Source organism: Polypterus senegalus, chromosome 1 (assembly GCF_016835505.1).
Source record: "Polypterus senegalus isolate Bchr_013 chromosome 1, ASM1683550v1, whole genome shotgun sequence".
In the NCBI taxonomy this organism is placed as follows: Eukaryota; Metazoa; Chordata; class Cladistia; order Polypteriformes; family Polypteridae; genus Polypterus; species Polypterus senegalus.
Genome location: NC_053154.1, coordinates 74,991,141 through 75,007,599, shown reverse-complemented (window position 1 = coordinate 75,007,599; position 16,459 = coordinate 74,991,141). Strand labels below are relative to the sequence as shown.

Sequence of the window (16,459 nt, the reverse complement as noted above, 5' to 3'; positions counted from 1 at the left end):
GTCCTAACCTTAACCCATGCCTTCCCACTAGGTAACAGTAATTCATCAAATTGGAGATAACATATGTGAGGGAAAATTACACTTTAAGGCACTATAGAAGCATCTTTGTAAGTTGGTGGAGGTTAACGATATTTTCACAATGTGTATAACCCTAACCCTAATTTCCTTGATACTTGTGTGGAATACATCAAAGTCTAACACAGTGCACTCCCTCTCCTCCACCTTATTTCTAAAGACTTTCCTGGTTACTGTGCCTCAATGGAAGTGACTTGTATTTTTGAGAATTGACAACATAGGTGGTGCCCCTCTACAAACCACAATTATTAGGTCTATTCAGCTTTGTTTCTCAGCTGGCCAGCATTACAGTCTAATCAATTTGATACCTATTTTGGAATGGCATCCTTAATCTAACATTGCTTTTTCAAATTATAAACACCTTGTATATTGCCAATGCCCAATGGCAGGCATATTAGAATTCTGCACCAGGAAATAAACCCATATTGTTTTGAATGTCAGTACATTTTCCTGTACAAACCAACAGGAGCAGCACTTTACCACAAAGTTAATTTATTTCCCCTTCACTGCAGGGAAGGTCTCACAACTGTCTTCATTTTATGTAGTACCCATTTTGTTAAGAAACTGCAAGTTTGTGGAAGACTCCCTTTAGGATTTCACAAGAAAAATAACTGCCAGTCAATTGTGAGTATGACTTTTAGAGATTTCATAAGTCAAATAGAATAAACAGTTTAAGTTGAATATGGTCTTTAAATCTAGTTAAATCTAGTTTTGTCTGGAAGTTCTCAACACTGAAATACAGTGACAGGATTTTAATCTAGTTTTTTTTAGATTATCCATTTTTTATTTCTTATTGCTTTTTATGCCTCCTTCACATATGCTGTTTCTGCAGTTTTGGTGACATCTGTTAATAACACAAACTTACTAACTGTACCAGAATAACTGATATAAATTGAAAACTGTGTAATGGTCGGAGCAGAGACCCCTGAACAATTTCACTGATGACCTCAACCCATTTAGAGCATTCTTATTTGTAATCTGCAATTTTAACATGAGTCACATTTGATCCCAGTGGTTTCTAGCTTTAGAATTAATCTTTGGTGTAGAGCTGTATGAATGGCTCTTTGAAGGTCTAAGCAGATTATGTTGTATGGCCTTATTTTGTCTACTTCTACAGATACTTGTTCAAAAAGGTCTAAGAGATTGGTTTTTGGAATAGTTTTCTTCTCTTGAACCATGCTGGCTGTTCATTAAAAACACATTTGTGCTATGGGATTACCTGCTGATGAGTACACATACACACTCATATTGTGAAGAGCACAATAAACAAATCGATAAATAAATACACAACTTACTTTGTAACCATTTTACTTCAGTTTTAACTTGCTTCTTGTTACCCAGGCTTCGGCGAATGGTACCACTAAAATTTCTTGCCATAGAGAGTGCTGAGTAAAAATTGCCATCTGGTAGAAAAAAAAGGCATGTTTGTCACATCATTGTACCCAGTGGCATAGTTAGCTTGCTGAAGGCCCCTGTGCAACACCCTGAGGTGGGCCCCTCTGGTCTAGTATAACTGTAAATTTATTCACAAGAAGATCCTTGGAGTGGCTGGGCAGTGGTGTCTGCGACACTATCAGATCACACGCTGGTGACAAACAAACCGAATCTTTAAATGGAATTTTTTAATCGCCTTATTAGGGCAGCTGGAATGGAAGGTGTGGGTAGTAGTAGTAGTATATAAATTTATGTAAGATGTGGACCGCTTGCTTTTGCTAGATAACTTTGTGAAGGAAGATGATTAAAATATAATGTAAGCTAGAAAGTAGAAACTGTCCTCTGCTATAAAATTACGTAATTTCAATTTGTAACAAATTCAAACGACAACACCAGGGGCCTCCTGCGCCACTTTATAAAGCACGTATTTACATATGATTACGATATTATTTTTAAGATGAAATGCAGCAAAATATGTTGATTATATTATACAGATAAAACTTTAACTTCTTTTAAATAATCTGTATTGTTAATAATTAAACATGTGAGGACACGGTTCTGTAGTGCTAGCTTGTTCACGGACTGATCCTACCTTGTGCTGTATTCTTTCTGGAGCTAACGCAACACTGGAAGGATAGAAGGATAGAATAATTAAACTTGTACTACAAAGATATTTCAATGTTCCTTAAACGTTTTCAAGAATCGTCTTTGTAAGCTTACAGATGGCTTAAGGTCTGTTAAAGAGCTGATTGTGTGGCAATTGGGTATGTGGAGAAACAAAAGTAAGGACAGGAATTGGAGATTAGTACATTTGAATGAAAAAGATCATGAAAAAGATATCACGTATACGTCTCAGTATTTTAGTTATTCAGAGAGCAGTAATATCAGGAATGTAATGGATTTTGTGTCGTGTCGGAGAAAGAGAAAGCAGAAGCACGTAGTGATTCCCAAATACAAAACAAAGCATTTAACGTGCTACTTTAATTACGATGTGATTTGAGAAACTGGTTAGTTAAACGATTTTAAGATGAAGTTTATGATGTTCTTCTTTAATGACAAAATAAACTACGTAATTAAAATGGAAATTTCGAGATTGAAGTTGACGTTTTGTGCTTTTTTCCTGCTGTGTGCCTTTTTTTTCTCTGTACTCTAAGCAGCTTTCATATGACACTCAGACGGTGGGCTACAACTCTCCTTTTCACGGCAACTTTGATATGTGACAACTTCTTTTTTATTTTGGGCACTGTGCGACTGTCAGGCGATCACCTTCCTTTTGTTGTTTATACCACTGTTTAAACCAACAAATAGTACATTTTTCCTTGCCTCCACTTGGTATTCGCTGAAATTCTTTCATTTTCCATCTTGCTTTTTCCATTGTCTTTTCACAGAAGGCAGAGCTTAAGGGTGATTTATATTGCTTTGCATATTCACAGAGGTGTAATTCTGGGAGGAGTTGGGGGTGGGACAGAAGGCGTGTGCATGAGTGTTACTTTTCACGCTGACCGGGATTTATGGAGCGGAAGAACGTGGAAGTAAGAGTACGCACAGATTCCTGCATCTAGATTTTTCTGTGCATAAGCACATTTCGGCTTTTGTGCTTACGTCATGTTATAGTGCGAATTCTACGCACGGCGTTATGCATGAGGCCCCTGATCTGAAGCCATTGTATTGCTACTACCAGACTTGATAGTTGGAACGTTTTCACTCACTGCATTGTCTGCATAACCTGCTTGTGGCCGTTGCAATGATTCACCAGCATTAGCATTTCAGTTACTACAGCTGGCCCTTGCTCAGTTTTGGGAAAGGTAAAAATCCTGGGTAAGTTTAGTGTTTTTTCAATTCGTATTACAGGTCTACCTTACATTTAGCAGCTGCTACTGGCCGACAGGGCGTCGTATGGAGAGAGTATAAAAATTGCTCTGATATTCGGCGTTTGCCCACTAACAGGGGATATAACAACAGAATTGCTATGATTTACCATTTACTAGTTTGAATTTCGAAAACTGTTGACATCAAATCAAAGTACAAAAGTAACAATTATTTACGATAATAATGTATTTTTACATTATTCATGTGATGTCCTTCAAAACTTCTTCTATTCACGTCTGTTATGGCACACCAAAAATCGCCCGATTTTGGAATGTGCACTTCTCTGTAAGGCGGACTAGAACATGTTGTGCCTCCGATTAAACTCCAGAGCCTCCAATTTCCTGAAGTCTAAATTTGTGTACAGTAATCCCTCGCTATATCGCACTTCAACTTTTGCGGCTTCACTCCATCGCAGATTTTTATTGTAAACATATCTAAATATATATCACAGATTTTTCGCTGGTTTGTGGATTTCTGCGGTCAATGGGTCTTTTAATTTATGGTACATGCTTCCTCAGTTTGTTTGCCCAGTTGATTTCATACAAGGGACGCTATTGGCGCATGGCTGAGAAGCTACCCAATCAGAGCACGTATTACGTATTAAATAAAACTCCCGCTCTTCGCACACTTCAAAGCTAAAGTATTGATTTTTGATTGTTTGCTTTTCTCTGTCTCTCTCACTCTGTCTTACATTCTCTGCTCCTGACGGAGGGGGTTTGAGCATAGGGGCTGTTTGCAGAGAGGCTGTTTGCTTAGAAGATATGGACGCGCCTCTATAAAATGCTTAAAGACTACCTTCACATTGATCCCTTCATTGCGGCCGCTTTATCGCCGTGCTTCCCATCCTTAAAAGCCAAACAGCCCTATTGATTTTTGCTTGTTTACTTTTCTCTCTCTCTCTGACATTCTCCGCTCCTGAAGCGCGCACTCCTTTGAAGAGGAAGATATGTTTGCATTCTTTTAATTGTGAGAAAGAACTGTCATCTCTGTCTTATCATGGAGCACAGTTTAAACTTTTGACTAAAGGGTATTATTTCATGTCTAGAGGGCTCTAATAATGTTAAAAAACTTATTTAGAAGGTCGTAAACAGGTTTTCAATGCTCTAACTGCGAAAATATTAGATTTATAAATAAAGAATCCTACTTCTTGGAAATTCATTTATCTGTCTGGAGCAGATTAACCACAATAAACGAGGGTTTACTGTATAACTGTGCGGAGAATATTTATAAACAGTGTGGGAGAGTTTCTAAGGGCTTAAAATATATAAAAATAACCATACAAACATATGGTTTCTACTTTGTGGATTTTCAACTATCGCAGGGGGTTCTGGAACGCAACCCCGCGATCGAGGAGGGATTACTGTAAACTGTTGGCCTGCCGAATACGTAATATCATCATGGATTGGATTGTAATTGCCTGGTGATGGCGCAAACATGTCACTGAAACTGTAAATCATTAATGCAATGAACTGTGCAAGTTATTTTAGTTATTCAATTATTTTTAAATCTATACAGCCCCAGTGGGCCCCCAAAGTTCCAAGTCCCTTGTGCTTTGCATAATTTGCATAATCCATTGCTATGCCACAGATTTTATCTAAGATATACTGTACATAATTTCAGTCTTCAGTCTACTTACTATGGTACCTGAAACAGAGCTAAATTTAATAACATAGACTGCAATATACTGAACATCAATCAAAATAAGACACTCACTTACAGCAGGCCAATTAAGAGTGATTTAGATTCACTGAATTAAGATCTATGACATATACCTTTTAATGTGGAACAAAATCAGAGTACCCAAAGGAAATCCACACAGATAACTGGAGAATACAGAAACTGGTAAAAAGGAGTACAGTATATGTAAGTTTTAATATCAAAAGTAATAATTATGTATAAATTAAACACATATTTAAGGTCAATAACAAAATAACAAAACATTGAGTAACAACACAGTATTTTCAAGGAAATTTACATAAATTTAGTACAATAATTATAATCTAATTAAGTAAGTATATGTGAACATAGTAGGTTCTAGAACCAGAAAGAAGCCCCCCGTCTTGAAAAAATTTTGAAATTTTAACTATTGATACAATGTAAGGAGACATTCCTATCTTACAATACATGGTATGATTAAATAGGAAAGTGCATATATATATATATATATATATATATATATATATATATATATATATATATATATATACTGTATACTGTATATATATATAAATATATATATATACACATATACATATATATACTGTATATACTGTGTATATATATACATACAGTATATATATATACTGTATATAATTTTTTTTCATTTTTTTAATTCATATTTTGGTATTTTTATCATGTGTATCACTTAAGGACACTTTTTCATATTCATTTTTGTTGTATATACTGTATATGCCATACTGATTGATTTACTTATTTACAGTATTTACTATATCTTATCATTCCACTGTTCTTTTGTTGTCATACGGGTACAGATTTTCTGTACATGTTTTTTGTCTTGATATATTTTAGGTTTTTTTTGTACTTCTGCACTATTGTTTTGTTTTTATTATTATAATTTTTTTTTTACTGTACTTTTCCACCTACTATGCCCTCATATGTTTACTTTATTGGATTATGATTATTGCAGTAGATTTCCTTGAATATATTATTTATTCTATATTTTGTAATTGTGTTTAAATCTGCAATAAATATATCTCTTTAAAGTATGCATCATTACTAGTTTTTTATTTTAACCCCTACTTGTACTCGTTATTACTTAAACTTTACTATAAGCAGACTTTTATGCATTTTAATGGTCTACTTTGGTAATGAACATAGAAATTGCATACATCCATTGAATAATCTTGCAAAATAACTCTTGGTTCTTAGAGTTTCTGTGCCACAATACTGACCTGAAATATATCTACAGTATATATAGAGAGAGACTTTAACCCAAATGACAAAAGCTTGTCTGTGTCCCCTACCTGCAGATAAAGTGAAGGAGCGCTGGGAAGGGAAAGAAGGTGAAATGTCCTTTGGGTTTAACTGCTGCGCCACAGTGTCACTCAGATTGGTTTCATTTACCTGGAATTAGAGCACTTAATGTTACTGTTTCAACTGACACTTGTTAAATTTTCCATAGAATTACTTCTTTCTTTACATGCACTGCTTGTACTGATATACAAAATATATAGACACAGTATGGTAAATCTTATTTTAGCAGCACAGAAGAATTAAAACGAGCTAAAGATTCTAGTTTTTAAAAAGAACTAGGTCTAAGGTCTAAGGTCAAAGCAAAAATTATACTGAGCATTTATGTTTTAAATGAAATGTAAATACTAAAAATGTGTCTGCATTATTTTTCAGTTCACAAAAGGAATAAATCAAAATGCACATCTCTCTATTATAATAAAAAAATCCTTGGGACAAGATGAGACTTTTTAGGCTGGGACAAGACGTGACTTTTTCAGAGAGATACTTTCACGTCCCACAAGACAAGACTTTGTGCCAAGAGATTTAATCACACCCAAGGCTGAAAATAAAAGACAAAGAGTAGATGAGAAACTAGAACGTCATAAAGAATTCAAAAACGGCGCGATACATATGCAGAGCAGGTTAGAGATGATGAAAGTCTCAAAAAAAAAGATCACATTAGCACAAACGGAAATTATTACTTGGTGAAATAGCGGAACAGCGAAAACAGATCATATATACTGTTTAGATTTAAACTTTAAGTTGAAGACTTGTAGATTGTCTAATTCGTGTTGCCGTCAGGGAAAAGTAGTGTTTCTTCACAGTGAAGAGGCGTTTCTGTGAGAATTAAAAGATTTGTTGTTTGGTGAAAGTGAAATCCTTATACGCAAGCGGCAGAAATGCGAAGTGGCTGACACGTAGTGCAGGCTGGGGTTGGCGAGCGAAGTCCCTTATTAATGTATAATACTGTATAAACTGTCTTGGAAAGATTCCCACTATTGCCCCCAAGGAGATATTGGGTAATTGTAGTTCCCAAGAGTTTGACCCAAGAGAGGATCTCTGGGACATGCTATCCTTTTAATATAAAATAAGTAACCTGAGCCCCAAGAAGCATACTACAGCTTCATATTTATTGGAAAGTGGTGGAAAAGTATTCTTCTTGTTTATGGAGGAAGAGTACACTCTCATATTAAATCACTAGGTAGGATATGTGTTGGGTCTGGATGACTTCTGAACTCCACACAACAGCTGAGTTAGCTGAGAGGCAGCAATGATATCCAGGAGAAAGCCGCCAAATGTACAAGGATAAGAGCAAGAGCAGTTTTGGGGTCTGTTCCTTAAATGTAAATAGTGGGAAGTGTGGAAAAATTACAGTAACAATGGCAAAAGATTATTCTTATTTTTTTAAATTGTAAATCTTTGGTATTAGTGTACAAATTACTCTAGAAGAAGACTTAGTGTTCACATAGATTCAGTTAAAATACATAAAATGATGTCAATATAGCACCAGTGTTAAGTATACTGTATCAGAAAATAATAGTAACTTACTAAATCATTAAATATATTTAATAAAAATGATTTGTGGAACTTACCAGCATCCAACATTTGGGAGCTGTTGCATGGGTGCCACACACAATGTGATCATTTTCCAGTGGTTGAATTGTTGTAATGAAGTTTTCACATTCTGTCTAAATTGAACATAACATAACATAAAATTCATATTCTCATACCCGCATAGTGCAATTCAATGTCTTGGGGGCCCTGAGCCTAACGTGGTTTGGAAGGCATTCTATCTTTAGGCTCACTCACAGCTATACCCACACTCACATAGGGACCAATGTGTTTGGGGAAGTGGGATGGGTAACCAGAGTATCCAAAAACACATATACATGGTTTGATTATATACATTCCATAAAGAGTCAGGCAATAAGACACTCTGGCAACAGGTAAACTAGTAAAAATATCATCACTGGTGACAACAGGGCACCACTAATAACGTGGAGTATTTCCCTAATACATATCAGACCACAAGGTGGCAGCACATACACATAGATTCCTGCTCCACTTCAACAGAGACAGATAATTTTGGGTAGACGTATCACTTTAAAATAATATGGGGGTGTAATCATGCTTGCATGGCCAACTGGTGCTACTGGGAGAGTACCAGGAAGATGACCCAAAAAGCTCCCATAGTAATTCCTGACCCTAGAAATGGTCTCAGGGCCTGCCACAAAGAAAGTTTCTGGTGGGGCTTAAAAGACCCTTGCAGACACCAACTCATTGTCCTTACAGATCAATTGACTAGAACTGGCAAAAGTATGACTGACAGGAGGAAGAGAAACAATAGAATGACAGGAACGAGCAAAAGGTGTGAGCAGTAGAAATAACCTTGTGAGTAAAGGTGACAGACACCCCACATGCTAGATAGTTTTAATTCCTACTGCTTTGTTATAACCTGTGTCAATCTGTTTTATTATTTATTTTTGTTATAAATTATTTTTCTTTTTTATGCTTTGGTGTTCTTGGCTTATTTTTGAGTTTTAAGAAAATCTGCTCACAAGTGTGCTCTAAAGGTAACAGTGGTTTTATGGGCAAACCTCTAACATTATTTCTTAGGTTACACCAAAAGTGAACTGGAAATTGTTTGGATGCAGCATTAATAAAAAGGCTGTGGTGGAAACAAGCGTACCCAAAACTGTTTTACTAGTGTCACACTTTACAAGCACAACTGGATCCTTCAAAAGTCCTTATAAGCTGTTATTGCATCTAAAATGAATTTACCATATTTTTCAATAGGATATTTTTATGATTTGAGTTAATTAATCTGCTAAATTTTCAAAATGTTGACATCTATTTTTTCCTCTTTCATTTCAAAGGAAAGATGAGAGAACAGACTTAGAAGCTTTTAAAGCCAACTCTGACCCGAGGCATTCTAAATCCACATACAGCTCATATTAGATTTATCTGCAAACACACACACATATATATACTATATATATATAGTATATATATAAGTGACATGCTCAGAGTTACACAGTTGTTCTCAGACAAAAACTGAACCACCAACCTTAAAGTCCACTAAGTCATACTACCTGCTAATTTTTAGAGCCATAAGGTATGTGATTAATTGTGATCATGGAAAAAGAGAATAAAAATAGAGAAGTTTTAATAGTACATGTTGTTTAGCCAGAGTCTTAAAAAGAAACACTACCTTGACAGAAGAAGGATGACTGAATACTTTTAAATACCATAAATTAATTGTGGAACTACCTTGTGGAGCAGAAAATCTTAAAAACAGTAAACATTTCCTATTTTTATGTCTCACCTGCAGTACATTGGATTTGGAAAGGCAGACCTTCTTTGCATTTTCATCCACTTCAACATTTACCTGAAATTATAAAGTGTTTTGTTTTATGTTTTAAAATTTCATAGACAAATGCACACACACTATAACAGCACAGACCTTTTAATTGTCCTTTTTGGCGTTATTTCCCTTCTGATACTCTGTGGATCTTTCTCTTTACATTTGTCTCTAAAGCTTCTGTGATCCTCACATTTACAATATAGAAGAAGAGTTGTTTTTCTGCTGTTGCTTTCTGAAAACAGCCATCCCTGCATTCATAATAACGTTTAGCCTTTTTTTATGTAATTCAATCCTATATTGTGTGTCTTGTCTGTTATAAAAATGTACACTAAGTCATACTTTTATCTTGCTTTGTGATATACTGTTTAAATCAAAAACACAGCATAGAATGATTTATTGACTGGTCTTCTAAGTAATATTACCTCAGTGGCACTGACTTTGGAGTCTTTAAACTGCAAGACATAGATGACCTCTCTGCCTCCGACAAAAATGACATCTGTCCCTTCTTCATGAAAAAACATCGTGTAGTTTTCCTCTTTGGAAAACTGATATCGGACTGGATCTGTAGCACAAAAGGAGCAAACACCATAATTAGACAACATTTTAAATCACCGACATCATGTCAGTGCAAGTGCAAGTCAAGGACTTCTTTACAAAGTCAGCTAACTACAGTTTTGGTTAAAGGAAATCCTGGTATTCCTGAAAGAACTGACAGGATGATATCAAAATACATGTGAGAGAATTGCATTGCTTCATTCCTATAGTAAAGTATAACAACAGTGTCCCATAATAAAAATAAAAACATATTATCCAAACACATTTCAACAAAGGATGATTCTGTAGATGATGGCTAGCATTATTGCCTTATAGATACATGAGATGGGATTCAAATGCTAACCTGGTCGCCATCTGCATGGAATTTCCATGTTTCGCTTGTCTCTCCATAGGTTTTCCTCTAGTCGCTCTGTTTTTTTTCTTTCATCTCGATGATATTCTCAAGTAAATTGGCACTATGAACAGAGGGGATTGCTCCCCCAATCAAGTTTGCCTTCCTGTATATACCTGATGCTGCCATGGCTTCAGCTTCCTACAACCCTATAATTGCATTTGCCAGGTTTGAAGATGAGTTATGAGGTTTTGAACTAAGCAATATAATTATTTGTTTCAAAAAGATCATTTATGTTTTTTGAGCTCCTTTTGTACACCGTGACACTGCAGCACAGGTTGTGCTCTAACCTCTCACTGACAGTTCTCACTCTGTGTTACCATCATTCTCTATCACCACACTGGCAGGCATCACAGGCCTTTACACTTGGCCTACATCTGTCTGTGACTCTCAAACATGGTGTCGACATCAGCTAGCACACTTTGCATTTCATTACTGTTTGTTTACTCGCTAATAAAAAAAAGAAACAATTAAGTGTTCTGAATTTTAAAAAAGCAAATCATTTAAAATGTAGGCAAAAGAAGTATGCTTCATTAGCAGCAATAATTGATTACTAATTAAGAAAGTAGCTTGAACTAAAAGCTTGCAGCCATAGTAGGTCTCCATGATGAGACTTTGACACTCCTATATTTAGATCTAGCTATCTCCCATTGAGGTCCTTTCTTGCAAACTGGTGCCTTCCAATATATGAAGAGCATCAAGCCCTAAAGTACAACAATTAAAGATGAAGAAGCTTGGCCCTTAACCCATGCACCTCGTCTAGTTAATTCATGTATTCTTTAAGAGGTTCCACTTCGATAATTTCCATCCTTGACTCCCTCTTTCTGATTTCAACAACTAATGAGATAATCCATCCATCTATTGTTTTCCTGAATCTGATTAATGTGATGCAAGGTTACAGGAAGCTGGGCACTTTCCAGGCGGCATCAGGTACAAGGCCAAAACTAACCCGACCAGTTCCATGACATTAATTACAGGAAAATAATTTTATGGCAGAGACTATTTGCAGTAAAGTATACAAAAAAGCACTTACTATAAAATGATTTCACTTGCATTAAATTTTAATGTCTCCATTTTAGTGTAATTGACTGGCCCTCATCCAGTATAATTATCATTAATCATTTAGAATTCCACTTTCAAAGTTCTTACAAGTCAAAATCTTTTATATTCCTCTTCTCAAACACAAGACACACAGACATTGTGGCTTTCCATTACACTATGTTGTATCCAGACTAATGATAGATATCAGCTCTCTCATAGCGCCTGCTCATGTTAAAAAAATTCAGTCTACCTTTCTTCAAGGCTTACTCCTATTAAACAGTGTGGAGTCAGTAAAATATCTCAGCGTAATTTATTTGCTACCTGTATTATCTCCATGGAGATTATCCAGTTGGGGCTTTGTTGACCAAAAAAGACGTAGTTCACAATCATTTTTTTAAATTTTTTTTGGTCCTTTCTCCAGAAAAATGGGTGTAATGTGTGAGTTTTGAAAGAAATATCAGTGAATACTATCATACAGAAATACTTGGTAGGTGTGACCAGAATGCTGCATTCAAAATGTACCTGTCTGACAAGCTATGAGAGTAGTGAGTGGTTCATTTGGCAGATCATATATTATAATGCATGTTAATATTCCATCCATCATCCAACCCGCTATATCCTAAATACAGGGTCGCGGGGGTCTGCTGGAGCCAATCCCAGCCAACACAGGGCGCAAGGCAGGAAACAAACCCCGGGCAGGGTGCCAGTTCACCGCAGGGCACATGTTAACATTAATGATCTTAATTATAAGAAACAAAGTTGTATTCTCCACTACTTGAACATTTTCACGTTCTTTTGTTTTACAATATGAAAATGTATTTTAATAAACTGTGTTTAATGATATTGTGAGATTGGTGTGATGGAGAGTCATGTGTATTCTATGTGTGTCTTACAGCATCGTTATTAGGGTCAATGAGGTCTGATAGAGGTAACCTTAGCAAATTATTTTAAGGTGATCACCTCAGAATTTTGCTTAGATAAGGGATCATACTGAAGAAGCTAAATCAAAGTTCTAGTTGAGCTCACCATCTACCAAGGGGAGGATCACAAGTAGTTGAGATATATATATTGATAGGTTAGACTTTAATAATTTACACTGTTTTTTTTTTGGCAAGAAATATCTTTTTACTGCTGGGAGTTGTGGCTCATGTTTTAGGTTAAAAAGCACTAGCTAGATACAGTCAGCCTTAACTTTATACGCAACTTCACCTTTTCAGCTGCGGTGCTCAATAAGGAGCAGGCTTTGTGGTACACATTTGAGTGTCTGGCTTGTCATTCACTTGGAAATTATATCTGTAGATGAAAGGGTTTCTTAATGTGTATTAAAGATGCAGGGGATGAAAAATGACTGTTAATTGCATTTATGCACATCTCAGCTCTTCTGTGTTTAACTGGAGACAACATGCTAACTCTGTATTCCTGATGATGCATCATTGAAAGGAAGATCAATGAACTGTCATTGGATTTTACGTGCTTGTCACAGATTGCCCATACAAACACTATATTTGAATGTAAGGTTGCTCATACATGTAAGTGTATGTCATAGCACATGGATCAAAAGTGAGTGATCAGCTTTGTAATGTACCATTTGGTCTAAGGCTATATGTTCTGAAAACTAAGCTAAAGAGATTTAATGAGCTGGCTCAGACTCTTGATATCTTTATTGAATACTTTTGCTCAGGATGTGTTTAGCTCTCACTTTTGAAATAATTTCCCTTGCCAGGAAGTCAAGGAAAGGGAGTGAAAATTAATCCTTTTCAAGACCTTAGTGGTACATGTGGCTTCCAGGAGCTATAGTTATAAAGTGGTGGATGCTAATTATGATTACAGTCCTGGTTTCCTACACCTTGAATACACCTCAGATGCACCTTGTATAATGTAATTTACAACTGTACTATTTCCCTCTTATGCTCATGTTATTCTGCATTATAAAGGTAGGCTTTTATGGTTTTGCACTCCTTAACACCACTTTGAATCGTGGTGAATTCCAATTTATGAAAAATACACTGCTCCAAAATTAAGGGGACACTTAGTCATCACAGTATAACACCAAGTCAGTTAAGCTTCAGGGATATCAATCTGTCCAGCTAGAAAGTATAAGGGATTGTGAATCAACTTCACCAGCCTTGGTGCAAATAAAAGTGACAACAGGTGCACTGGAGATGCAATAGCAAGACAACCCTCAAAAAGGGAATGGATTTGCAGGTGATGGCCACAGACAATTGCTCTCTCCTTATCCTTCCTGACTGAAACTTCTCTAGTTTGCATTTTGCTAGTGCCCTTGTCACATCTGATGGCATGAGGAGGTACCTGCAGTCTGTTCAGGTTGCCCAGTTAGTCCAGCTCCTCCAGGTTGGCACATCCATGCATGCCATCACAAGAAGGTTTGCTGTTTCTCCAAGCACAGTCTTAAGAGCATGGAGGAGATACCAGGAGATGGGTGGTTACATGAGGAGAGCTGGACAGAGCTGTAAAAGAGCATCAGCCCAGCAGCAGGACCAGTATCTGCCCCTTTGCTTGAAGTGGAGCTTGAGGAACACTGCCATGGCTCTACAAAATGACCTCCAGCTAGCTACCGGTGGGCATGTTTCTGATCAAACTGCCAGAAACAAACCATATCATTTTGGCATGCAGTGTGGCATAGTGGTTAAGGCTTTGAACTTCAAACCCTGAGGTTGGGGGTTCAAATCCCACTACCAACACTGTGTGACCCTGAGTAAGTCACTTTGTATCCAATTGTGTCCTAAATTTTGTAAATCACCTTGAATAAAGGCATCAGCCAAATAAATAAATGTAAATGTAAATATGAGGGCCCAACGTCCTCTAGTGGGACCTTTACTCACAGCCCATCACTGTGCAGCTTGAATAGCATTCACCAGAGAATACAAATATTGCCATTTCCACCATTGACACTCTGTTCTCTACATAGATGATAGCAAGTTCACACTGAGCACATGTGATATTTTGGTGAACATTATGCAGCCTGTAATATTATCCAGCATGAATGGTTTGGCAGTTGGTCAGAGATGGAAGGCATATCATTGGAGCGTCGCACAAACCTCCACATGCTAGGCAATGGTACCCTGACTGCTGTTACATACCGTGATGAAATCCTCAGAGCCATTGTCAGACTTTATGCTAGTGCAGTGGGCCCTGGGTGCCCCCCGGTGAAGGACAATGCCTGGCCTCATGAGGCCAGAGTGTGTAGGCAGTTCCTAGATGACGAAGGCATTGATGCTATTGACTGGCCCGCACATTCCACCGACCTGAATCCAATTGAGAACCTCTGGGACATGTATTGATGCTTCTGACGCCACCAAGCAGTGTCACGGACTGTCCTGGACCTCACTGATGCCCTGATCCAGCTCTGGGGGGAGATCCCCCAGGATACCATCTGCTGTCTCTTCAGGAGCATGCCCAGACATTGTTGGGAGTGCATAGAGGCACATGGGCGCCATACACAATACTGAGTCACTTTATGAGTTGCCATGATGAAAGTCACAAAAGTTGGATCAGCCTGTGATTTTAGTCTTTGACTTTGATTTTCAGTGTGATGTTGAATCAAGCCCTCAGTGGGTTGGTGATTTTGGTTTCCATTGACTGTTATTATATCATTTTGTTCTCAATAAATTACACAGTATCATTCAGTATTTCCAATTGAATATTTCATTCATTAAGATCCGATGAGTTATTTAAGTCTTCCCTTAATGTTTTTGAGCAGTGTATAAACTTGTTCATAGAAAACTTCTTGAGCAAATACAAAATATCAAATCATTTTCACTTTGTAGCTCTGTGATTAGTGTGGCTCCTTATGTCTTATGTGATTTTTTTTTTGTCCGGTATCTCTGCAGCCATGAGAATCCATCCTGGAGCTCCAAGTACCTGGAGTTGACTTAGACAGTCATCATTATATTAGTTAGATAACCCTCCCAGAACCCTAGACTTAAACATAGTGTAACGGCATGGAGCTCTTGAGGTCTGCAACTAGACCCACTGGAGTCAACCCCACCTACTTGTAGCTCCAGGTTGGAACCTATGGGCTGCAGAGATACTGTATATATTTAGACTTTTTCACTGGATACTCTAGTCTTTCTACCTCCCACAACTAAAAGATGTGATGTTAGGTTAGTTGATGACTCCAAACTAGCCCAGCGTGAATAAGTTTAGTGATAAACTGGCTCCCTCCTAAACCTAAGATGGTCTCTGATCCATTCCAGCCTACACTGGATTAAGCAGGTTTTATAAGATAGCTTTATATTTAAATAATTAATGAGAAGCTAGATGCCATATTTGAATTAAAGTATGTAAAATTGTGTATAACTGATGAAACACACCAAGATTACTTGGTGTCTCCATGGGTATCCTCCCACAGTCCAAAGACATGCAGGTTAAGTGCATTGGCGATCCTAAATTGTACCCGGGTGTGTGTGTGTGTGCCCTGCAGTGGGCTGGCACCATGCTCGGGACTTTTTACTGCCTTGTGCCCTGTGTTGGCTGGGATTGGCTTCAGGAGACCCCCGTGACCCTGTGTTAGGATATAGTGGGTTGGTAAATGACTGACAAACTGACTGAAGTCACTAGAAAAACACTTCCATCGATGTTCCTGGTGTGCAATGATTTAAAATAGGTGGATATTACCCACGAGTGACAAAGATTTGGAAAACATGCAAAAGCTATTGTAATATATTTAGTTAATACTCAGCAAAATCAGTGAAGTAGGTTGGCTATTGCTTAATCGATTCAGTTGTAATAAAGCT

The 16,459-nt window shown here is 37.1% G+C and overlaps 1 protein-coding gene across 1 annotated transcript in view; it reads right to left on the bottom strand.

Moving 5' to 3' along the window:
• Nucleotides 1–16,459, bottom strand: part of si:ch211-113g11.6 (uncharacterized protein LOC559008 homolog) — a 48,225-nt gene that overhangs the window by 24,121 nt on the left and 7,645 nt on the right. Inside the window, exons 2-6 of the mRNA XM_039750874.1 lie at nucleotides 10,138–10,277; nucleotides 9,677–9,739; nucleotides 7,944–8,039; nucleotides 6,363–6,462; nucleotides 1,371–1,478 (exon numbers count right to left, since the gene is read on the bottom strand). Of these exons, the coding sequence (XP_039606808.1) occupies nucleotides 1,371–1,478; nucleotides 6,363–6,462; nucleotides 7,944–8,039; nucleotides 9,677–9,739; nucleotides 10,138–10,277 (507 nt within the window). The remainder of the gene's footprint in view (nucleotides 1–1,370; nucleotides 1,479–6,362; nucleotides 6,463–7,943; nucleotides 8,040–9,676; nucleotides 9,740–10,137; nucleotides 10,278–16,459) is intronic.